General features: G+C 35.3%; 3 protein-coding genes across 3 annotated transcripts; 1 reads left to right on the forward strand and 2 right to left on the reverse strand.

The window, feature by feature from the left end:
* Window positions 1-2,100: 2,100 nt before the first annotated feature.
* LOC121736746 (sugar transporter ERD6-like 7) lies at window positions 2,101-4,924 on the reverse strand. The gene is made up of 4 exons (XM_042128131.1): window positions 4,893-4,924; window positions 3,469-3,604; window positions 2,845-3,368; window positions 2,101-2,298 (listed from the first exon to the last, which is right to left on the reverse strand). The coding sequence occupies exons 1-4, from the start codon at window positions 4,920-4,922 to the stop codon at window positions 2,101-2,103; spliced, it is 888 nt and encodes a 295-aa protein (XP_041984065.1). The 5' UTR covers window positions 4,923-4,924.
* A 3,283-nt stretch (window positions 4,925-8,207) lies between these two features.
* On the reverse strand, window positions 8,208-9,851 carry LOC121736747 (facilitated trehalose transporter Tret1-like). Its single transcript, XM_042128132.1, has 3 exons — window positions 9,736-9,851; window positions 9,015-9,529; window positions 8,208-8,459 (listed from the first exon to the last, which is right to left on the reverse strand). The coding sequence occupies exons 1-3, from the start codon at window positions 9,824-9,826 to the stop codon at window positions 8,208-8,210; spliced, it is 858 nt and encodes a 285-aa protein (XP_041984066.1). The 5' UTR covers window positions 9,827-9,851.
* A 6,403-nt stretch (window positions 9,852-16,254) lies between these two features.
* Window positions 16,255-23,762, forward strand: LOC121736687 (facilitated trehalose transporter Tret1-like). Its single transcript, XM_042128051.1, has 3 exons — window positions 16,255-16,442; window positions 21,658-21,793; window positions 22,215-23,762. Exons 1-3 carry the CDS (start codon window positions 16,404-16,406, stop codon window positions 23,543-23,545), a joined length of 1,506 nt encoding a protein of 501 aa, XP_041983985.1. The 5' UTR covers window positions 16,255-16,403; the 3' UTR covers window positions 23,546-23,762.
* The last annotated feature ends 1,451 nt before the right edge of the window (window positions 23,763-25,213 follow it).

The raw sequence follows: 25,213 nt of genomic DNA on the forward strand, positions 1-25,213 counted from the left end.
GTGACATTTGAGTGCTCCCATTGGCTATTGATGTGACATCAGGACGTTTGACAAGTGCAATTTTCTATTCTAAAACTTTTACGCGGCAAGTGCAGCCATATTTTTTTCACGCACGTGCGAACTCGCAATAAGTTTAGCAAAAGTTACAAAAGTGCATCACATTCAAGACAATATCAAGAAAGTAAGCTTCAGGTAGCCTGCTTCATACGCGCGCATCCAGCGGCCAACACGCAATGTGAATGTTAGTCGTAATCTGTCGGCTGGGTTTGATCTGCCTATGGGCCAGCGCAGACAGAACGGAGCGCAGCTGAGGGGAGTTTATTAACGCACTTGAAAATCAACTTTAAAATTATGACACTAAAGTGCGATAAGGGATTCTCGCGTATCCTCGAGGACGCGCGAGCATTTCTTGTAAGGTTCAAGCATTTATGCACTTTAGGTTGGCTTGCACCAGAGGCGTGGTTAAAGTTAAAGTTATGGTTATAGTTAAGGCTAAATAAGAATGTGGGCGGGGGCGCTGCTGGTAAAGGAGAACTGTCAAAAATAATATTAATAATATTGTTAATATTTAAAGATCAATCAATAGTGAGGCCTGATGAAGTAAGTTGATCATCACAAACTTTTACCTAATACGAAACGAACAGAAAACCGGCGTGGTTTTCTGTGAGAACGTGGTATTTCTCCGGTCGAGCCGGCCCATTCGTGCCGAAGCTTAGCTCTCCCACGTATAAACGTCTAGGCAATGCAGGCCCCGATCTATCTATATAGCCGCCCCGGGCAGATCATTATCGCCGCCCTTTATATATTACACAGAAAACCAAAAGTCATGAGCTACGAGTAATTTTGTTGGGGGATGATGAGGGGAATATTTAAGAAAAATAAATACTTAAATATTTCTACTAAGTATAGTTTGGAAGGTAAAATTCTCATTTGGGTAGTGGACAGTCAAATTTGCCGCCCTTCATTTTTTGCCGCTCTAAGCAAATGCATAGATCAGGCCCAGAGGGCAAAGCAGTCTTCGACTACAACGGCCGATTTCGGCTAGAAAGTTTAGATCGGCTCTTCGGCCTAAGGCGAAAGCTAAAGCCGAAGCTTAGTAGGATAGAAATTAAATAATTAATAGTAGATAATTGTATCAGTCAAGGAGGTAAATTGTTATTAATTTTATATAAGTTTACAAGGCCTACACTTTCGTTGCACAATGTAGGAAGAACATAATTATATTAAGACTGTGCAACATTTTCACTGATGGCAATGTTAATTGTAGCTTATTATATCTCAGTAGTTCTCAAGTTTCCTTTGTTTTTGTTAAAAACAACTTTTTAAATAAGTAATTAAGAAAAATAATTACTAGAGACAAATTTATTTATCGCTGTTTACTGTTTAGTTACAAAATATAAATAGATTAGAATTCTTATACTTACAGCTAAACAAATCAAGGATAGCCTTGCCACTACAAAAGAAATTAATGATGTTACCCTTGATTGACAATAAATACATATATTTCTACAAAAATACATATATTTTTAACGCCTCCGTGGTCTAGTGGTAGAGCGCGGCTCTTGACTCGGAGGTCGTGGGTTCGATTTTCGCGTTGGAAACATGTTATTTCCAAGTTTGGTTAGGACAATGCAGGCTGATCACCTGATTGTCTGACAAGTAAGATGATCCATGCGTCGGATGGGCATGTAAAAAGTCGGTCCTGCGCCTGATCTCTCGCCGGTCGTGCTCTTGTGTACTGCGCACACACTTGGGCACTATAAAATTACTCCTGCCTAGCTGGCCTTGTTTCAATGAAACCGGCCACCGTCACCGAAACCGGTGTGAGAGCTATTATTATATTTCTACAATCGACATAAAGTAATTGGTTTAGGAAAAAATCTAATAAGATTGATAAGTAGTATTGATGTAATGTATGATTATGAGCCAGTGTGGATTCCCCTGTCCACACTCTACAAATAAAACAGGCGCCCCACATAAAATGGACGGCATTAGTGACTCGTGTGTGGTCAGATCCAGGAAAGGTTAAAAAGAACTAGAACATTAAATTTTAAAAGTAATTCAGGTACAAAAGGTGCAATTTACAATATTATCTTCTATCTATCTTTCTGCCATTATGTGGTCACATTCTACTACATTGTATTTCCCGTGGTTAAAGTAATTTTCAATCTCCTGCAATGTTTTATCTTTAGTTTCTGGGAGGACAAACCATAATGCAATCAGTGCTAGAAACATGACGCCCCCGAAGGAGGCAAATGTTCCGTGCACGCTTATACCTTCTAACATGTACGGGGTAACCTTCATAGTGAACATTAGAATCAATGAGACCAGCAAGCAAGACACACATGTCCCAGTACCCCTATGTTCTAACGGAAATAATTCACCAAGCAATGAACTTGCTACAGAAAAGCAACCTAAATTATTAATTATCAAGTAGAGACCCAACAGCAATATTGGGATGTAAGTTCTTTCACGTGACACTAAGTCTATGCTACTCAAAAATAAATAAATACTGATTGAAAATAGAACAATCAAGGAGGTGAATCCACTGACAAATAATAGAGTGCGGCGCTTAAAGAATCTCGAGAGGACCGACGAAAACATTATACTAAAAGTTATAATAATGTCAAGGCCGAGGGTGTAATAAAAAGTGTTGACATTGTTGCCGGCTATGTCGCTTATGATTTGTAAAGCATATGCTGGGAAAAAGTGACCACCGCTAGATTCTATCAGCACACCACCGAGCATAATGATAATAACGGGCTTGATGAAATCTCTTCGCGTTAATTTTCTAAAAAAGCTGGCCACTTTTGGATAAAATGATTCGGTTGCAGGTTGACTTGCTAATCTCTCCTTTTGAGCGATGACCATTTCTTTTAGCTCTTGGTCCGAATCGGCATTCCTCCCTCGTAACCAATAAAAGGTTTTCTCGCAATCTTTGAATCTTTTGACGGACGCAAACCAGGACGGACTCTCCGGCCAAGTTAATACTATCAATAAAGCTACAGCAGCCGATCCAATAGCGATCAAAGTTACTGTTCTCCAGTATAGGAATTGACCGATTAAATGAAGAGCTAAATTTCCCAAGCACAAAGTTGCAGCTTTTAAATTCAGGAATGTTCCTCTATGTTTGGGGCTCGTGTATTCACCTAAAACTACTGACCCAACGGATGTTGTTGATGATGAGCTTACTCCTCCTAGTAATCTGCCAATTACGAGTACTGGCACATTCGTTCCAAAATAAAGACATAACCATCCTATCACGCCCAGGCTTAGATATAAAATATAAGTTAATTTTCTTCCATATAATTCCATTAGAAACGATGATGTGCCAAACCCAATCATTGCACCGATTCCTATTACTGATGCTGAAATAAAAAAGAAATTTATAGATAGCTATTAAGTATAAAATATAAACAACAATAAGTATAATAATTTGTTGAAGTAGTGTAAGTAATTCGTACTTACCAATCCATGATGCTGTATTCAAATCAACTTTAACATCAGAATCTGAAGCGAGCAATGCTGTTTGCATTATTGATGGAAAGCTTATAACCATTCCTTGAGATATGTCATTAAAGAATACTCCCATGAAAATCCATGTCTGAAATTCCATTAAAATAGACAGAATTAAAATTACATCTACCTCCAAAATATGCTGTCACTGCTTTAATATTGCGTGGTATGAGACTATGAACCAAAGTTATTAATATGATGCAATAAAAAATTAGACCCAATATAAAGCCCTGTAGAACGCCTAGGTGTAATTTCATTGTTCTCATTTTTTACTTCATTGTTATTTTGATTGTTGTTTATGATTGTTTGATATTATATATACTATTTGTATTATGATTGTTTAAATAAGGTTACGTGAATTATTTAAATCTATTGATTTAAATAATTCACGTAACACATAACATAAAATGTACGTCATACCGTATTCGGTATGACGTACACTTTATGTTATGTGTCGGATACTTAGTAAGACGTGTTATAGATAATATGATCAAAAGCTTTGGAGAAAACCATTATACCGTGAGTATGTTCAAATATCTTGAACATTTTCAACGGTTAGGTCAAAATATAATGTACCTATTATAGTAAAAGACACGGTTGATATATGCCTATGTTATTTGAATAGCAATCTTCTACCTTTTACTCAGCTTTTATAGAATAGAAAACGTAAAATGTTCTATAAAGTTAATATATACTAGGTATATTAACTTTATGGTCTGAACACACACGCAAGAATTTGAATAAAAAAACTTAAGAGAAGGGAAATAAAAGTTAAAGTGTAAGCTTGTATCTAATTGAGAAATTGCATAGATCTATGAAACTTTCCATGTAAACAGTAAAGTAGCATAAAAAGCTACTTTACAATAATTTTAAATCCATAGCCAAAGAAAGCATATTGAGCAACAAAATATATGTGCCATGCTATAATGTTTATGTTTATAATATATTAATATGTAAATGTTTCCTAGAATTTTTTCACGTGCTCTTCATTTGATTCATTCCTACGTAAGTGGCTTTGAAACCGGTTGTTTAGAAATTAAATTTTTTGCCACTTTATAAGTACCTTCTTATAGGTAAAAAATTAACCCATTAACAACCGACACGATATCAATTATGAGCACAAGTGACGATATTAATAATTGTAAAGAAACTAGATATCATAGTCGTTTTATCAGTAAACATGAATTTTAATAGTTTTTCGTGCATAACTGCTTACCTATTTCATTGCTTAGAGTTTAGACACAGATAATGCACTATTTTAAACTTTAAATTCGACACAATCATTAAAAAATTACTAGTAATTGATATACATATAATTATTTACTGTCTAATTTTTTAATTCTTATCACTAAGGTATGGACGAAAACTAGTAATACCTGCTTTAGTGCCGGCGACGCTATCGCCATGGTACTCGTGCGAATATTCAATAACTTATGCTTACTAAGTAGATATTATAGTGAATGATATTGAATCTAGTCTAAGAGCTTGCGATGATTTTGTTGCACCATTAAATACAATAAAGTCAGGACTAAGAAATTCAAATGAATGAGAATTGAGATGTAGTTTTTTCTTTACAAGTTACAGCATTTTTTGTATTATTTTCTTATTTTCATGGTTATTTCAGAAACAATTTCTACTGCAGGCTCTATTACTCCAAATTTTATCCAGTTTTATCCCGAAGTACGTGATAAGGTAAGAATAGTAGCTTTAATTTTGACTTTATTACTACTGTTATCAAATTTTGCAAGTACCAAAATATTTGCCAATACAAGCTTCTTATTGCCAATAATAAGATGAGAACTTCAATATCCTCGCCTGGACTATACGAAACTTGGAGATGAGACTCGTTCTTAGAAATTCACATTAAATATTCGCGACTCATGGACTACAGTGATCGACAGCGTTTCGAAACGCTTCCTCATTATAAAGGAAAACTTTCATAATACTTATAATTTATACATTAATAGAAGATGAGAGTTCCGCTAACGCCCCCGCAGGGCTAGCCAGTGTCGAAAAAGGAAGTTTGAAAAGAGCAAGATTCTTACATAACTTGCATTCCAACTTAAACACTAAGTACTGCGGTTTCTTGAGATTAGCGCGTTGAAACAAACAAACTCTTCAGCTTTATAATATTAGATTAGCTTGTTTCATAGTCTATACTTATATTAAAATCGTAAAGGTAAAATTTTTGCACATTGAAAATAAACTTGAAAAAACGAGTCAGGGGCATGTTAGAAGAGTAATGGAACACATTTTAACTGTTTTTTTAAATTTTGGTTTCTCTGTCTGTTTGTCTGTTTGTACAGGCTAATCTCTGAATCCGCTGGACCGATTTCAATGAAATTTGGCATGATGATACCTTACATCCCTGGTCAACATTTTAGATACTATTTTAACCGACTTTAAAAAAAGGAGGAGTTAAAATGTTTACTTTGCTGTTTGTAGTCAGATTTTCAAAATTCTTTTCTTGTTGTATAGATTGCCCGAATTTGATACCATGTTTACAATCAAATCGGCCAAGTGCGAGTTGGACTCGCGCACGAAGGGTTCCGTACCGTTATAGAGAAAAAATAGGCCAAAAGTTGTGTTTTTGTATGGGAGCCCCCCTTAAATTTTAATTATATTCTAATAGTATTATTAATTATTAAAATACACATATAATTATTAAAGTACACATATAATTTCAACTGCCTGCCTGTTGTCATTATTAATATCGAGCAAAAAAGGCCAAAAAATCATGTTTGTTGTATGGGAGCCTCTTTAAATATTGATTTTGTTTTGTTTTCAGTAAAATCATAACTCTAGCTATAAAGGTTCTTAAGATACAGCCTAGAGAAGACAGACGGACAGACAACGAAGTCTTAGTAATAAGGTCCCATTTTTACCCTTTGGGCACGGAACCCTAAAAACGGTGACTTGATAAGTAATGGAATTGATGGAACTCCTCGAAATTTACAACGACAACCAATTCTAGCAAAGGTAGATCTTTAAATATTTTCCTAATATTCGTAAACGATTATCCAAGCCCTGGATGGCTATAATTGACCACTGTGTATCTCAATTCGTTACCGGCCATGGAAATTTTAAAGACCAACTTTACGGATCTAAGTCGGTCGGTCATCGGTCGAGCACATAGGTAGAAATGGTAGAATATGTACGACCGAAGGCAGTATGTTTGAATAAACCTCTCATCATGTTCTCTGGGAGAGTTTTTTCTGCCAAAACGAAAGAATTACAATGCTAGACAACCTACAGTGTAAATCTGATGTCGCATACTACGGTGATATCGTGGACAGCGCTATAGGAACTTAATCCATGCCCTCAAGCGTTTTTGTGACAATTATTATTAGCAACAGTCTAACACAACAAATTCCAATTTGTTTCTCTTCGAAGAAAAGATTTTTCAAAACGATAAGTATCTATCTGAGGTTCAAGTTTCCTGGGTATTTTGATGTAAATTAAAATTTTCTTATGTAACATAGATCCAAATAAAATAGTCGCAGATAGATGTTCAATTTTCTAAATCTCGATTTTAATAACATACATTCACGCGAACGAAGTTGCGGGCAACAGCTAGTATTTAATATTTTAGTTTGCTATCTAAATTATTTTTATAGCAGAATGTAATAAGAAAGCGCTTTTCTTTTATTTCTTTTATTTTAGACAACCCTACGCTACGCTTAAAGTTTGAACCAAAGCTGAACCATGAAGTTAATATACCTAGCGGAATAGAGAAACAAAGGCCTGAGCAAGAGAGATGTCACTATCAGTAACACTGCGTGGTAAAAAAGACGTGTGATACATGACAGCAGCACTCTTTTTTTGACGTCCAGTCGGCACGTGCCGCACGTTGACAATTTAATCTCATAGAATTAATGTTCAATCATGCTTGTGTAAGTGTATAAGTACACATATTTTTCACACAGATGAAAACCAATTTTGGTTTCGTTTGACAGCTCGAGATTGTTGCTCTATTCCGATAGGTATATTAACTTTATGCTTGGAACCATTTGGAACACACTTTTGACACAATATAATGTACTAGTGTTGACAAGTACTGTAGGGTTGCCATAAATATTAAAATTAGTTCCAGCTGTCACCGCGTCAGAGTCTTTTTTGCCAAGCTGTACCTATATAATATGCAAATATCTAAGTGTCTAATGACCGCGGAGACCAATGATTAATCTAAGCAAATATGCTACGTTATTTTAACCAGTCAGTAGAAGAATGTAACGTACGGTATATAAAGTTTTCAATCTTTTTACAGCCACCGACCACCGACCACCGGTCCGAAACTACGAAAGAGTATAAGATTTATTATTGGCGAGATTTGTTATCCCGAGATTTATTAATTATTTAATTTAAATACGAAGTGACCCATCTCGTAGTTGGCTTTCATTATCAATGTCAATAGAAGTTTGCAACAAAGCAACAGTTTCTGAATATTATGATGGTTATTAGGATGGTCTTTATATTTCCACAACTTAGGAAATGCTAAGCCACCTAGTACAAAACTTGCCTTTATACTATAACAACTACGTTATTTACTTCTAATAATTGTAGTTGCTATTTCCTCTGCGTAGGCAAATATAGAGCCTTATTTTTTGAGTACTAAAATAATAAAAGAATAATGCGATATTTACAAAACTTTTAATAAAACTTAACAATTCTTCTTATTTTTACCTAATGCATTAAATTTTAAAGTAAATACTATCTGCAGTACTATCATGGGTACTCTTTATTGGTTTCTTATTTAATTTTTCATTGTCAACATCAACAACACTGTATCTTCCATGATTGAAATAATTTTCTATCTCTTGCAGCGTTTTGTCTTTTGTTTCTGGTAGGACAAACCAGAGGCTTACCAGCATTATAAACATAACAGCCCCAGTCGCAACAAATGTCCCATGGACCTTAAAATTTGCTAACATATGAGGAGCTATCTGCATACCAGACATTAAAATAAAAGCTAAGAATGATGAAGAAATACACGTAGCAGATTCTTTATGTTCAAGAGGAAATATTTCACCAAATAATGACATAGTGATCGTAAAACTACCTAGACTATTCAAAATTAAATATGTACCTAGGAACGTTATCGGTATATAGGTCCTCTCTTTTGATATAACATTCTTGCTTGCTAGGAAAATGTATAATGATAATAAATATAATACAACAAAAGAAAGAAAGCCTGTACTGAATATGATAGTTCGTTTTTTGAAAAATCTCACGAGAACTGAAGAAAACATTACGCCCATTAGAATGACTATATCGAATGCTAAGGTACAGTAAAAAGTGTTCGTCTTGCTACCGATGATTTCCTCGATAATTTGCAGCGCATAGCCTGGAAAATAATGAGCCCCACTCGACTCCAAAAGTATACCACACAGTATTATTATAAAGATCGGCTTCACGAAACCTTTTCTAATCATTTTCTTGAAGAACTGTTTTATTCTGGTACGGGTCGAATCAATCAAAGGTTTACTTGAATGTCTAACCTGCTGAGCTTCGATCAATTCTTTCAGCTCTTGCACCGAATCCGTAGATTTTCCACGCAACCAGTAAAAAGTTCTTTCGCACTCCCTAAAGTTATTCTTTGAAGCGAACCAGGAGGGACTCTCGGGCCAAGTGGAGACTATCGCAAAGGATGTAACCGCTAAAGTAACAGGTACCAGTATCACGGTTTTCCAGTAAAGGAAATGTCCTAATATATGAAGTAATAAAATTCCACACCAAATCCCGGCTACCTTCAGATTTAGGAATACGCTCCTTATTCTTGGATTGGTGTACTCTCCAATGACAACTGAACCGATGGAAGCGGTGGAACAGTTGCTGACGCCGCCTAACAATCTTCCGATTAAAAGTACAGGCACTGCGGTACCAAAATAAACGCATATCCAGCCGACCATGCTAAGAGTGACCGAGAAGATGTAGGCTCGTTTTCTTCCGTACACTTCCATTATTATTGCCGAGAGCATAAACCCCAGAATTCCGCCAGCTCCTATGATTGAGGCTGAAAAAAAGTAAAATGTAATAATATTATAAAGGCAATCGGACAAATCTAAGTTAATACTTCTGACATATATTGAATGAGTTTTCATATCAAAAGCCTAAGAGAAATCGAATAGCAAAATCTGCAATTTTACACAACTATTGATAGCTAAGGAGACATTAACGAATATCAATACATTATGTCTTTGTAGTAGCTATGTCACTTACCAATCCATGATGCAGTATCTAAATCGACTTTTATATTAGACTCTGGAGATAGCAAAGCTGGTAGCATTATAGAGGAAATACTCAGCAACATTCCCTGGGATATTTCATTAAAAAGCACTCCCATGAAGATCCATGTCTGTAAATAAAATAATATTTTATTGAAAAATTTTGTTAATTTTTGGTGTATTTTAGGCCCATATATTTTAGGGTTCCGTAGCTAAATGGCAAAAAACGGAACTCTTATAGATTCGTCATGTCTGTCTGTCCGTCCGTATGTCACAGCCACTTTTCTCCGAAACTATAAGAGCTATACTATTAAAACTTGGTAGATGTAGTCTGTGAATCGCATTATGATTTTGATACTTATATGGAAAATTATTAAAAATTTTAAGACTCCCCATAGGTACAACTAAAACAAAAAAAATCATCTAACCTATGCTATGTGGGGTATCTATGGATAGATCTTCAAAAATCATATAACTGAGGTTTCTAATATCAGTTTTTCTAACCTGAATAGTTTGCGAGAGAGACTCTTCCAGAGTGGTAAAATGTGCCCCACCCCCCCCTAAAACTTCTAAAATAGGGGCATGATTACATTACTATAAAAACTACCAACGAAAATTAGTTTGAACGAGATCTAGCAAGTAGTTTTTTTTTTATATAAGTATGTCATAACATAAATGGTAAACCTTAATTAATTAACTTTCATTAAATCAACTGAAATATAAAAATAAATCAAAAATCTTTAAATTTCATAAAAATAAACCTCATTGCTGCTGCGGAACCCTTCATAGGCGAGTCCAACTCGCACTTGGCCGATTTTTTTAAATATGTTATTGAACACTTCATTAATTGTGTTATTATTATATTAAATTCCAATTTTTGACACAATGGTTTATAGAAAAATAAGGCTACCTATTTATTTCTCCATGGTTATGTGTACTAGTGTGTACTCATTTAACCAGTGTTTTGCATGCAAGCAAATAATGCAGCAAGCATTTTGAAAAATAAAAAATAATATTTCTGGCAAAACAGTCCTAGGTCTATAAAATATTAGTAAGAAGATTTTAAATCGTCAGATAATTTTCCAGATTACAATTTGACTGATTTTATATACAGTATGTAAATTACAGTCTCTTTTCAGCTAAAAGTTGTCTAAGGTTGAAAAATCTGCATATGAATATACTATTATTTTATTACGTTTATCTTGTTAGGTTGCGGAAATTTATAACCTACCTGCTTTACTTCTGCAGAAACCATTTTAATTTATTTTTTCAACTAAGAATAAGAATTAGAATTACATTAGTAGAATAAAAATACACATGATAATGTAAAAAGGTGTTCTGCACTACTACCTCTAGTGCTTTGGACTTAATTCTAGGACATAGGTGATATGAAAATAGTTCATGAATATTGAAACACCCGGCCAAGTGCGAATTGGTATATGTATGAATGGTTCAGCGGCGCAATTGCCATATCACATATTTTTATTGCATAAAATATATTATACTCGTAATATCAATGATATTATAAAAATACTAGCTGTCCCGGTAAACGTCGTTTTGCCATATAAAGTATTTCACCCATATTGTTTTATCGATGTGACTAAAATATAAGTAGGTATGGCACCATGGCACCGTCTATCGCTATCCCGTCGCACAAACAATGGTCGCCGTCAGTCTCGAGTTGTAATAATTTACTATTATTTATTCAACAAATGCACTTATCAATATAAAAAGTAGCCAGAAGTCGATTCTCAGACCCACTGCAATTTGTTTATTAATTATTAGTCAATAGTGGAGTCACTGAAGGTTTTCACCTCCGATTTCGTTGAACCTCCATCGATTTTCATGAAAATTGGTAAGAAGGTGGGGGATACCCTAAGAAACAAAAGTGACATAGTGCCAACTTGCGCTTTTGCCCTGGGGGTGGATGCCAACCCTTCTCGGGGGTGAAATATTTTTAAATAAAAGTAACCGCAGAAATTGATAAACAGACAAATTTAAAGCAAAATTTGTTTATTAAAGTTTTTGGAATAAATCAATACTTTCTGAGTAATTAAAGATCATGTTTTAAAGCGGTTTTTCGTAAACTCAAAAACTATACGTTTTTACGAAAAATGTGTTATAACCTAAATTAAAGTCAATTAAAAAACAAATAAATTCCTAATTTTAATAACCCTCTAATTTTAATTTAAAGTGAAATATAGGTGATTATATGTATACTTTTTTTCGGCGTGTACTTTAATCTAAACATTCATACACAAATAACGGAAAATTGATGCTTTTCATGACATTTGTGTTCATGTCACAAAAGTGACATGACTTCCTGAACATTTTTCAAAGTAAGGTCAATGTGTCGAAGTCCGGCATACTTTTCTAAAATTAAAGTTTAACATAATTTATTGACTTGAGATTCGCTTTTTAAAGTAACTTGTGTCATCGGAAATTATAGGCAATATATTAATTAGACCTATAATGATCTAAAAATAATGTTAGTTGCCGTATTTTTTTACTTACGTGGTATTTTTTTTAAAACTCGGCGTGTAGACGGACTTCCCTTACAGTTTGAGGTAAGTCCGTCTAGCAGCAGTATAGCCATAACTTATGAAGTAAAATGCATGGCAACGGATGTCATATTGCTATACTGTGGCAACGGTTTCTAGCAAAGCCGCAAAACGGCCATTCAAATATGTGTTTAAGGTGTCGGTAATAAGGTTCGCAGTCCAGAGAAAATTAATTTTATATCATTTTAAGGCAAGTCCGGCATATCGTAAGTCTAAGTGGTTGCAAACATTTTCATTAAAATTATAGTGCATTTTTTGAAAAATTAAACACTAAGTATAAACATAAATTTTTATTACAACAAAATTATATTAAATAGTGCCGTTAAAATCAACAACTTTGCTTCATCATCATTTATGGGATGAGACATTTTTCTACATACTCCCCTACTCAATTTTGATTTGATTGTTATTGATATGTCTACTTAGTACCTATTTTTTTTTCTTCCTTCATATTAATATTTAGTTAGTTAAAATAACTTTTTAGTTTAAGTGGCAGATTGGGGCCATGCACGCGAAAGTTACGCGTTTTTACCATTATTTTCGCCGCTCAGTTAAAATTATAAAGGTTGTTGGTCCGGGAGGTAGGATTTTTTAAGAAAATTTCCTGCTCTTTAAGGATCTTTTTTCAAATTTTGATTATCTCAAATAATTTTTGGTTTTTGGAATATTAAAAAAACCAAACCCTTCTTTTTTTACTTAGTAGTTTATAACTTTTGCAATTTTTATCAGCCTCTCTTGTATGCTCTTTTCGTGCAGTAAAATTTGGGCAATGCTATGATTTAGTAGTCCATAGTTTAAATGCAAATTAACAATAAAGACATGTATATTTGAAAAGGTTGACAATATCTGATTCGAGGCAAGACCGGCATATGACGGCCTTTCCTTATGAAAACTAGACGGACTTCCCAATTATTGCAATTTTAAGTTAGACACATGTTGCAGGTGATAATAACGAAATTAAAGCGATATTAACGAATCGAACACCAGTAATAAGTAAAAGGATCACTAAATTACTTATGTAATCCAAGAAACTCCAAAAACTCCTTCGTATTCCCACTTTTTAAATTTTTTTTGGCAGATACTTACACTCCGATTGCGAGTACAAAACGGAAAAAAAATTGAGATCGTTTTTTTCGTAACAGGTAGTTAGTAGCGACATGTCTGTTTCTTAGATCAAACTAACTTTGCAATATTGTTTTACCCACTGAGCCATATGAAACTAGTCGTTCAAATATGGAAGTTATTGCCGCTAGACGGACTTACCTCCGAGACGGACTTCGACACATTGACCTTACTTAAAATTACCTTTCCATTGAGTACTGTAAAAAGGTAATAGCATTAAAATAGAGCAAGTTATGATAAAAATAAGATGACTCTTTCGAATTTTTTTGGAAAAAACGAAAAATAAAACGAAATGGTGAACATTTCTACAATATCTCAAATTTATAGTTATCCCTAGAGTCTTTTCTTTATTTTAGCATAAGTTATGACCTCAAAAAATTAACCTGCTTTAGAATGCTTGCTTTTGAAAAAAAGATGATTTCATAAAATTTTAATTTTTCAAATTTTCGTACTTAAATTTCATTTTCTTTTGGATATAACTTTAAAAATATTGGATATTCATAAAAACGAAATTTGAGTTCGTTTCCTAAAAAAGATTTCGGTTTCCTTTTTTTATTTTTGTAGGATGAAAATAGCCAAGATAGAGACGTTTAAAGCCTAACTTTTACTGCGATAACCACGTAACCAGCACTTATTAACCCTTTTTATTTTAAAAATTAAGGGCTTTAAAAAAGGTTTCTTAGCATGATCTCAAAGCTTTTGAAATTACCTTTAAAATGTTTTTTAAATGAACCTGATAACTACAAAATTAAGGGAGCTATGGTAATAAAACAAATAAATTATTTTTTGAAAAAAAATTGAAGCAGAGATTTGGTATTCTTACATTGTAGGAAAACGTGTCAATAGGTACTAAACTAAATACTTACACGTCATGTATGGGTACGTGTATGTGTCTTTTCATGACGGAAAAAGTGAAAGAAATGGTAAACATTTACTGGAAAAAGTGGTGGGGCTTTCGAGGATGACGTGGTCTATTGAACATGTTAGTATATTTTCTAAATTATAACAATTAAAATACCTCCACACTGGTTTCGGTGATAGGCAGGAATAATTTTACAGTGCTCAAGTGTGTGCGCAGTACACTAGAGCCTTCTCTCTTCCTTTACTCTCAAAATCCCCACTGGGTTAGTGAGATTCGATAGAAAGGGGATGGCCTGCTATTAATTTCAGATCAGTGGGAAAACAATAGACAATCCAAAAATAAAAAAATCGGCCAAGTGCAAGTTAGACTCGCGCACGAAGGGTTCCGTACCACAATAGAGCAAAAAATAGGCTGAAAATTGTGTTTTTTGTATGGGAGCCACCTTTAATTATTTAATTTATTTAAATTTTATTATTAATTATTAATTTTATTATTATTTATTTTAATTCTCAACTACGTATAATTTTGAAGTCGGTTTTATCTTTTTAAAATACTATTTAATTATAAGATGAATTAACGTTCCATTCAAACTTTTTTATCAGGTTTAACTAGCTGATAAAAAAGTTAGAACTATTATTAAGACAAGCCGTAGTTTTTAAGGATAAAAAAATTCTCAATAATAATTATAATTTTAATACATACTTAGTAAATAAGATTTTACTTCTCTCGTGTACAATAATTTAATAGGCTTAAGTTTTTTAACCAATAGTTTTACAGTGATTTTGCATCAAGGGAGTAGTTTGTAAGTGTTGAAATTTCATCGTCAACCAACAATTATATCATAATTTATAAATATTAAACAAACCCTGTAAGTATGTAATATTTAGAAACTCAGAAATACAAAAAAAAAATTTTTTTCATAGTTTTCCATTTAAGGGGTGGTTGTTAAAAGGGTTAAAAATTTATTAGAATCATAAATCAGGCATTAAAATATTGAAAAAACGTTTATTTTATCTTATTATACACAATTAAGTACTAAAGCCAGAATGGTCAGATCTGCATTTTTCCTCCTTTTTGAAAAAGGGGTGAATTTCACCCCAAAAATGCAAAAAGCGCAATACGAGCGTTTGTCACTTTTAAAGTAGAGGGTAAAACATACTCAATTCCAAAATTTCATCCAAATCGATGGAGGTTCAACGAAATCGGAGAGTTTGCCTGATTTTTGCCTTCATTAACTGTACTACAATGAGTCCAGTATACTTAGGGGCATTCGATTTGCTTGAAATGACGCGGACGCGGTGTAGGCGCTGTCTATGAAAATGTTTTGAAGCTATACATTTATTTCTAAGGTATCTTTCAGACAGTATCTGGTTGTAGGCCTCGCTGACATAAAATAAAGTCTTGCTAGTCGCCACCAACGATATCAAAATACGTTCTAATTCTATGGTCGCCACTGATCGGGGCCCAACTTTATTTTTTGCCCAGATGTCCTCGGTTACTTGAGGTCAACCAAGACCTGTGTAACCGGTAAAACCGAAAGATTTTAACCATATTTAACTAGATGACCCGGTGAACTTCGTGTCACTTCCTCCTAATTTAAACCTTCTCTGGAATTCCACGAACATATTATTTTCAAGACTAAAATTAGCCAAATCGAATCAGCCGTTTTCGAGTTTTAGCGAGACTATCAAAATTTACATATTTTCATATAGATAGTCTTTCGGTTTTATCTTAGATGCTGACTGTGGTTTCTGATCAGAATTTATTGTGTGATAAAAAATAAATTAAACAATATTATTGCCTTTCTATTGAAAATAAAACAGTCCACATTATGCAAAATCACGTAATACTCATTACAGTCAGTATTACACAGTATGAACGAAACGATTGCTTTACGTGCTCGCGCGCACAGCGATTTTAACTAAAAATAATTCTTATAGCGTTGACATAAAAGTGTTGAGAGACGTAACATATTGTTGAACGGTATCGGTAGTTATTTTGATTGAGAATTGGCAGTAGTCCGAGTGGCACGGGAGAGACAGAGCGCGATAGTGTTTATCATGATATTAAATATTGTTATCAAAGATTTCAGTATGTGTCCAGTGTCCTGACCGAGAGATGGCCCAGAAATCCTGGATCACGCCCTTCAAGAAACAAGTATGTTTTGTGAAATTTTTGTACTTATATAATTAGTAATTTCCTACTTGTTAGTTATTATTAAATTATGTAAAATATATGAGAAGTTGTGAAATTATACGCTATGTTTTCGAAGTAATGTTAAATTTACTTTAGAATAAAATTGTTAATTTTCATTTTGGTTTCTTCCTATATTTTGAAACATGACATAGTGTTTTACGTAAATCCTATATCTTTAAACGAGCAATTCTTGAATATATTTATATATAATTGGAATCTCGGAATCGGCTTCAACGATTTTCATGAAATTTAGTATATAGCGGGTTTCGGGGGCGATAAATCGATCTAGCTAGGAATCATTTTTAGAAAATGTCATTATATTCGTGTTTTATCGAATACCGAGCAAAGCTCGTTCAAATAGCTAGTTAAACATAATAAAAGAAAACTTCGCTTTTAAGGTTGTAGATAAGTAAGTAAGTATATTAATATTATGTGTTTAATGCAGAAGACAATTTTTGTCAGCTGGCACAGAATACAATAAATATATTAGTGCGGCTCGAAGGTGCAGCTGGTTACAAAGTAGTTTTAAGTTTTCAAGGTTACGACTTGTAGATTATGGAATTACATACAAGCCACTTGTGTTAAGTGCTAATGTCACCAAACATAGTAGTTACTGTTACTACAACTTAGGCATCCATTACACGGTAGGTTTTGCTGTCAGTTTTACCACAGTCATGACTGTGACTGATGGATAACCTACCGTGTAAGAGCGTGACAGACGGTTGCATGAAGGTGATTGACGAAAATCTGCATATTTTGATTTTTGCTTCATGCAACCATCAGTCACGAATTTTGAGTGAGTGTTGTCCCACTGACATTGACAAAATAGGAAAAAAAAATTAGAAACTTATACCTTTTTTGACTTTGACTGACATAAAACTGAAGAGAATTGAGTGACCGTCTAATACCATTCGTCAGTCCATCAGTCACCATCAGTCAAACATAATTCATGAATGACGGAATTGACTGTCGCTTGTATGAGAGTGTAATGGATGCCTTACAAGCGGTTTCTGTAATTACTGTTAAATGTCCCGACTCCCGACTCCCGAGCAGTAGCACAAAAAAGCTCTTCATCAGTCTACAGTCTACACGCATAGCTTTTTTTATGGTACAAACTAGCTGACCCGGCACGTTGTTTTACCATATTAATTATTTCTAGTATCAATATTAAAAGTATATAAAAACCTATTCTCGGGCCTAACGAATGTACATACAGGGGGGAGGGGGGCAAGTTAAAAAAATCCTAGACTTCGAATTCGTGGCACCTAGGGAATGCAATTCCGCAAGATAATTTCAATCTCGGTATTTGCGGGATTGAACCATCACAATCCCGCTGGATCCCGGTATTTGCGGGATCCTGCAGGTTGATTTTAAACTTTTAAAATAAATCCGTTTGATGATACTTGATATACCCCGTTTTATGCTCAGAAAGTCAAAGAAAACAAACTTTGTGGAACACTTTTTTATTTACAGGGGTTTATTAATAAAAATAAAAGAAAACTATTTTTTTTTATGTCTAATGTCTAATCGTAATAATAATAGTTAAAAAACTCACTTATTTATTTTCATCTTATAATTAAGTTTTTTTTTTCGAAATATAGGTAGATATAAAATTGAACTCAAAGAGTCCGCTACATACATACAGCCCAAACCTATAAAAGTATGTTAAAAAAGTTAAGGTATTAATTTAGTGACGTCTGCCAAACGGCTCCTGATATTCCACACTAGGTAGCCAGCAGCTGAAAAAGTGAGCTCAGCTTCCACGCTGGTTGGTACAATTGTCATTAAAAGTGAATTGAAGGTAAATAATTGTTTATGGGCTGCTAGTAGCCAGTTCACGCACCTCCGCCTGCAGAGTTACACGTATTAATCACGCTTCTTTGTAATCCCGCCAGTCCCGCGGGATCCCGCTAAATTTTCGACCAGGATTAGTCCCGCAAAATGCATGCGGGATCCCGGTATTTCGGGATCCCGGTATCCCGGTATTGCATTCCCTAGTGGCACCCAAAGGGTAAAAACGGGACCCTATTACTAAGACTTCGTTGTCTGTCCGTCTGTCTGTCCGTCTGTCTGTCTCCAGGCTGTATCTCAAGAACCGCTATAGCTAGACTTCCGAAATTTTCACAGAGTGTGTAATGTGTATATTATCTGTTGCCGCTATAACAACAAATACTGAAAGCAAAATAAAATTAATATTTAAGGAGGGCTCCCAACCCATACAACAAACGTGATTTTTTCTGCCTTTTTCGCTCTATATCAATAATGGCAAGAGGTAGGCACTTAAATTTTTCACACATTCTTTTAATATGTGTACTTTAATATATTTAATAATAATATTAAAATAAAATAAAAATAAAATCCCATACAAAAACACAATTTTTGCCTATTTTTTGCTCTATTACGGTACGGAACCCTTCGTGCGCGAGTCCAACTCGCACTTGGCCGATTTTTTTATTATCTTATTTTATTGTCGTAGCCCGTGCCGGCGAATTAAACTTATTACTAAGGTTTACCTCTATCTCATATCTTTATTGCAATAATTTATTAAGTATAACTAAAATATCCAATATCATAAGGAGTTAGGTATTTTAAATGATATGAGTGACTATAATATCTAAAGAAGCTATATAATGTTGAACGTAAGCAAGCCGTAGGTACTTAGGTACTGACGTATTTGTAAGTTATTATACATACCTAGTACCTACATGGAAAGAATATTCTAAATGCTTACAGTATTAGTTAGTTAGATATTATGGAAGGAATAAATTTCTGAAGTAGGCCGTTATACAACTAAGGGAGGACCAAGACGTGTAATCCCGAAGGGTGATTCTGTATCTAGCGACGGCGATGCTACAGACGAAAATTGTGCAAAATCTAGTGTCATTTGCCTGTTGCTTTGCTGCCGGTCTAAGATCTGTACCTAGACCCTTACGGCAGACACGGCAGCAACAAAGTTTGACCAGATTGAATATTGTTTGCAAGAAGCTGTAGTAGTTACAGAGTTGAATATTGTAACCTCCGATCGACGCTGTAAGCGGCCGCGACCGACAATTTTTTTTTATTGTGTACTTTATGACTGAGGCCGGTATAAATAATTAGTACTCAAGACACGGTTCAGGCTCTGTGATTGGTTGGCTGTCAAAATTTGGACCAATCACAGAGCCGAACCGCGTCTTGAAACCGAGATGCATCTTGAGTACTGACTATTTATACAGGCCCTAGGACCTGGGCTATAGGTTTCATTTTCTACCGACATTAGTCTAGCGACGCACGCCGCCGCTGTTTTATAATGGCGTAGAGCAGGGTATATGTGAAAGTGGGGCACGCGAACCCCTAGGGGTTCGCCATTCGATGGCAGGGGTTTCGCGACAAGATTTACGTAATGGTGGCTTGATAACTGGCAGGCACGCGCGGCACACTTTGAACGGCTCACTGCTCTGCTTTCGTCAGTAGATCAACTGATTTTTTAAATAAGGAATATCTACATCAACATTACTGATGTATTGAAGATACTTTGAATCCCGGGAAAGGATATAGAATACTTTTTATCTCGAAAAAATTTACGATTTAGGCGCAACTTAGATGCGGGGGACATGTAGGTATAGTTATAATTGTAATCTCTTGTCTCTACTTAACTCTAACCGCCGTACTCAGAGACATTTAAGGCGGGGATAAACCCCAATTTGTTATTCCGTGACTCCCGGTTTACCTAGTTCCAATATAATAACGAAGTGTTAAAAATATGAGATATAAAGCACAATATTCAAAATACCTTAAACCATAAAAATTTTAATAAAACGTAATACTTTGGCTGTAATTAATATACAAACTTACCTCCGAAAAAACTCTATTTCATCGAAATATAAGTATTAACTATGATAATTGTACATTTTATTTGAATAAATTGTTAGTAAATCTATATTAAAAATTCTTTAACCGAACAATTTTGTTTCTCAATATTTATTTCCAAAGATATTTAAAAAAAACATGAAAAATAGAGAAGATTCGCCCGAGAACCTATAATTTTATGCTAAGCTAAAATGAATCTTATTGCGATGCGTATACGCTTGGTCTTTGGTTGTGTGCAAGGTTATCGTTTTTGATTGAGATTAATCCCCGCCTTAAATATGAGTAACCTATTTGACAGGTAATGTATGGGATTATTGGGAATAAGTATGTCAAAATTTTGAATTAATATAATTCGTAATACTTAATGTTCCACTCTGAATGCGGCAGTTAGTTATTAACTTATTACCTACGTAGGGTACCTATCCGTCTCTAAAACTGTGTCAGGAATCAGAATATTGAATCGATAAAATCCCTGGAAGTTTGTACTACTAATATATTATTATATTCTGTGTTGGAAGTCGATTACAACCTTTCATGAAATAGTTAATAGATAAACGCAAATTGCACTATAGCAAAGAACACCTATAGCAGAGTCTACCCGTTTGACTGTTACATTGCCACGCATTGGCCGTCCTTTACATACAAAAAACTATATAAGTCATGAGCTAGTTTTGTTAGGGTATGATGAGGGGAATATTTAAGTAAACTACTTAAATATTTAAACTATCCAACGAAGAGGGTTGGGAGGTAACTTTCTCAAAATTGGGTGGTGGATGGCTAATGGCTAGGTTAAAAGATTGGAATAAGTCAATTTTGCAGCCCTTTATTTTTCGGCCCCTTAGCTCGGACCCTGTTGCCACGGATAGACACACATAATATTGCACATACATAGACATACGGGCACAACACGTACACCCCTTTTTTGTCACCCAAGTTACATCAAATATTTATTTCCTTTTAGACTCTATACCACAGAAATAAATCAAGATAGAACGGCGACGAGCATGCGTTGCTAAGGAATCGATCGTGTCAATTTTTGCTTTGCATTTAGTTAGAACAAATAACTTAACCGTGGAAAGAAATACCTCCTTTTGACCGATTCACTTTCGTAATTCGGTTTTTACAATTAGACACTGCACAATGAGGCATTTTTGCACAACCGTTCCAGTGTAATCAAGTCGAGATGTGCGCGCTGACTGAATGAACGTTCAACAAATCTTGCTCACTTGTGCAAGATTTAAACACGCGTACTCCACCCGCTTAGCCGTTCTATCTTGATTTATTTCTGTGCTCTATACTTACATTTAAATCAATGGGACATTTCCAGTGTTTCGTGTCGATGGGCGTGTCGATCAACATGTCGGCCCACGGGCTGACCATGGGCTTCGCAGCCATACTCCTGCCGCAGCTGCGCAGACCAGACTCCGCAATACCCATCGATGATGCTTCCGGGTCCTGGATTGGTGAGTCAGATTAGTCTTATGATTACAAGCAAGCAAGGATGATCTCAAGCGTAAGAACAACTCATCATATAAATAGTCAGTACTTAAGATGCGACCCGGTCTCAAGACGCGGTTCAGCTCTGTGATTGGTCCAAATTTTGACAGTCAACCAATCACAGAGCCTGAACCATGTCTTGAGACCGAGATGCATCTTGAGTACTGACTATTTATACCGGCCTAAGAAGTAGATACAGCTAAAAAACCATAAAAGCGTGAAGAGTTGCAAACAACTTAAAGCTTTATTGATTATCTTCAGCTTTAAAGCGATCTGCAGTAGACTAGCCAGTCTGTAACATAGGCTCTAGCTCGAGAAAACTAGAGCGATCTACCTACATTCCGTTTATATTTTTCAGCATCATCACAAAATTCCTTTCTTTTTCAGCGTCGATCCTGGGATTTGCATTAGTCGCCGGTAACTTCATAGTTCCAACGATCATGGCGAAGTTCGGGAGAAAAACTGCCAATTTGGCCAGCCTGGCACCCATGCTGGTCGGCTGGTTTGCCATAATCACCGCCAACAGCATCACGGCTCTACTGATAGCGAGGTTCCTTCAAGGCATAGCGATGGGCATGAGTTCGTCCCTCGGACCCGTTCTGATTGGAGAGTACAGCAGTCCGAAGAACAGAGGAGCCTTCTTAACTGTGATATCATTGTCGATAGCCACAGGAGTACTTACGGTGCACACCGTCGGCTCCTACTTTAGCTGGCAAACGACGGCTTTGGTCTGCGCCTTCATCATGTTCTTCGATCTTCTCATAGTGATCTACTCCCCAGAATCCCCGAGCTGGCTGGCCGACCAGGGAAGATACGACGAGGCCAGAAAAGTCTTCTATTGGCTGCGCGGGGACAGTGAAAACGACGAGCTGGACCGGATGATAGAGACGAGCAAGCTGATCAGGGAAGCCAAGGAGGACGCCGGAGTGACTGACACGTTTGGCAAGAAGATTCGCAGCAACCTCGCCTACTTCAACACCACAATCAGGAAGAAGGAGTTCTACAAACCTATATTTATTATGATACATATTTACACCCTGGGACAGTGGGCTGGAGCCAACCTGTTGGCTGCTTACACCCTGGATATCTTTACCCATGTTATCGGGTCCGACGCCAACATCTCTCTCCTGGTCATCACCTTGGATATCCAGAGGATCATCTCCAATTCTTTAGCAGTGTATGTGATTAAGAAGGTCAAACGCAGAACTATGCTGTTCTCGACTGTCGGAATCAATATTTTCGCGTTTTTAGCGACAGCTGCTTACACCTACATGAAGGCACATAACATGTTGCCGTACGATCATCCTTTCATCGGAATTCTATTGGTCCACATTCACATGTTCTCAATAGCCACAGGCACTGTGCCTTTGCCGTTTATAATCGCCGGGGAAGTGTTCCCATTGGAGTACAGAAGTCTTGCCGGTGGTTTCAGCGTGCTGTCTCTCTCTGCTAATCTTTTTATTACCGTGAAAACTGTTCCGTTCCTGTTCAAAAACGTCGGGATACACGGAGCGTATGTTCTATACGCCTGCGTGGTTGGCTACTGTTTGGCCATCGCATGGTTCTTCCTGCCTGAAACGAAAGACAGAACGCTGCAAGAGATAGAAGATGAGTTCAGAGGGAAGCCCCTAACTGCCGAGGAATTGAAGTCGACCCAGTCATTGAAGTCGAGGAAATATTCGAACGCCGACAGAAGATGTAGTGCTCCAGTGATATAAGCCTGAAACATACGAATATTTTGTGATATTATAATTAGATATTATTATTTAAAACAATCAATTGTTAACGGAATACAGTTGTAAGACTGCACAGAAAATTTAACTTAGGTAGGTACTTACTATGTACTTTTCCACGTAAATTGCGTCCTTAACTGTTATTTATTTAGCTATTTAAGTTAGGCTACTGTATTTGATGAGAAAATATATTACTGTTAGAATAAACAGAATAAATAAGAATTTAAACAAACATTTTGTTATCAGATATTTCATATTTAAAAATGTGGACAACATATTTTTTAAATTTTATGAAATATTAATGTTCAACAATTTTATCCCTTTCTTGAGGTCCTAAGGATAAAGTTATTATTTCTAATGTCACGAAATACAATTGTGACGTTAGAAAAAGATACAATCTTTCAAGAACGCGTATTCGATCACGGAAAACGCGTCAGAGATTAATATCCTCCGCACGCAATAGTCGTTCTTTCCTATCTTTGAATATTTTATCTGAGTAGTGAAGGCTACATCAAAACTGCTACATCATCTTTCAAGTGTTTGCAATTTATCAATAACTTTTTATCGCTTGTATCTTTAGATATAAAAAACTGGAATTTTGTATTTTGACCTTCTTATACGATATCAATGCAGTAATAGTCAATTCTTATATTTTCTGATACAATAATATGATATCAACTTATCCCATAACATCCACAAGTTATAGATCTAATCTAATAATACTTACCTATAGCATGTTATCATTTGTATTGGCGTATTATTCGTTGACCTTAACAGATATAACGGCACTCCTTATATTGCGAAATGTTTTAACATTGCACACTTTGAGCAAATAATATAGCGATGACAATATAACCTGAAGTGGATTAGCAGAAACGAAATATTATATGATCAGTAAATGTATATTTGTAGATATACTTCATTTAAAGTAAATGCCTCAACTATACATAACATGACTATGGTATGGGGTCAAGACGTCGTTAAGTATTAATTATAAATAAAACATACTCGTATATCATCCATACTTTACTTAATACAACAAAATAACAGTAAAAAACAAACTTACAATCTAAGCAATAATTTGAATTTCGATTTATGAATGTCGCGTTTGAAAAAAATACAAAATGTCAGGTTTATGATTTCAATTGTAGAAATAAAAAAAAATGAAAAAGACATCACTATAACCTGGTCCCGCCCGGTTTTTTATTTGTGACGTTGCGTTAAGCTTATTTTAAAAAGGGGGGGCAGAGCCAAATAGGATCTAAATACACTGACGTATGGTATACAAAATGTAACAAAACTAAGTGATAATACCTTAGGGTGCGTATGAGTCCTCTGTATTGACTATATTGTGAAAGTGGCAACGCTGAAAAAAATATTAAACTTCTGTAAGGGCAACTTCCTGACACTGGGCCGCTAGCCCGTACAAATGAAAGAAAATTTGCTCTTTCAGCGCTGCTACTTTCATAGTGGACTCTATACAGGGGACTCATACACACCCTAAAGTATTATCACTTAGTTTGGTTACACCCTGTATAGACTATATTTGTCTTTGTCCCTCTCTTAATGGTTTGCAATATAATTATCGAAGCAGCGTATTTGACCCTCTGCAAAAACGCCATTTTTTATATAAAAAAAAACAACAACAAAATT

This window comes from Aricia agestis, chromosome 19, assembly GCF_905147365.1.
Source record: "Aricia agestis chromosome 19, ilAriAges1.1, whole genome shotgun sequence".
In the NCBI taxonomy this organism is placed as follows: Eukaryota; Metazoa; Arthropoda; class Insecta; order Lepidoptera; family Lycaenidae; genus Aricia; species Aricia agestis.

What these genes read in the sequence shown, in the direction of transcription:
- LOC121736687 (XM_042128051.1), top strand. Translation starts at nt 16,404, where the DNA reads ATGGCCCAGAAATCCTGGATCACGCCCTTCAAGAAACAA. An exon ending in TCACGCCCTTCAAGAAACAA is followed by an intron (nt 16,443 to 21,657) that starts GTATGTTTTGTG and finishes GGACATTTCCAG; the next exon opens with TGTTTCGTGTCGATGGGCGT. An exon ending in TGCTTCCGGGTCCTGGATTG is followed by an intron (nt 21,794 to 22,214) that starts GTGAGTCAGATT and finishes TTTCTTTTTCAG; the next exon opens with CGTCGATCCTGGGATTTGCA.
- LOC121736747 (XM_042128132.1), bottom strand. Translation starts at nt 9,826, where the DNA reads ATGTTGCTGAGTATTTCCTCTATAATGCTACCAGCTTTGCTATCTCCA. An exon ending in AGATACTGCATCATGGATTG is followed by an intron (nt 9,530 to 9,735) that starts GTAAGTGACATA and finishes ACTTTTTTTCAG; the next exon opens with CCTCAATCATAGGAGCTGGC. An exon ending in AATTGATCGAAGCTCAGCAG is followed by an intron (nt 8,460 to 9,014) that starts GTTAGACATTCA and finishes TCTGGTATGCAG; the next exon opens with ATAGCTCCTCATATGTTAGC.
- LOC121736746 (XM_042128131.1), bottom strand. Translation starts at nt 4,922, where the DNA reads ATGGCGATAGCGTCGCCGGCACTAAAGCAG. An exon ending in CGTCGCCGGCACTAAAGCAG is followed by an intron (nt 3,605 to 4,892) that starts GTATTACTAGTT and finishes ATGGAATTTCAG; the next exon opens with ACATGGATTTTCATGGGAGT. An exon ending in GAATACAGCATCATGGATTG is followed by an intron (nt 3,369 to 3,468) that starts GTAAGTACGAAT and finishes TTTTTATTTCAG; the next exon opens with CATCAGTAATAGGAATCGGT.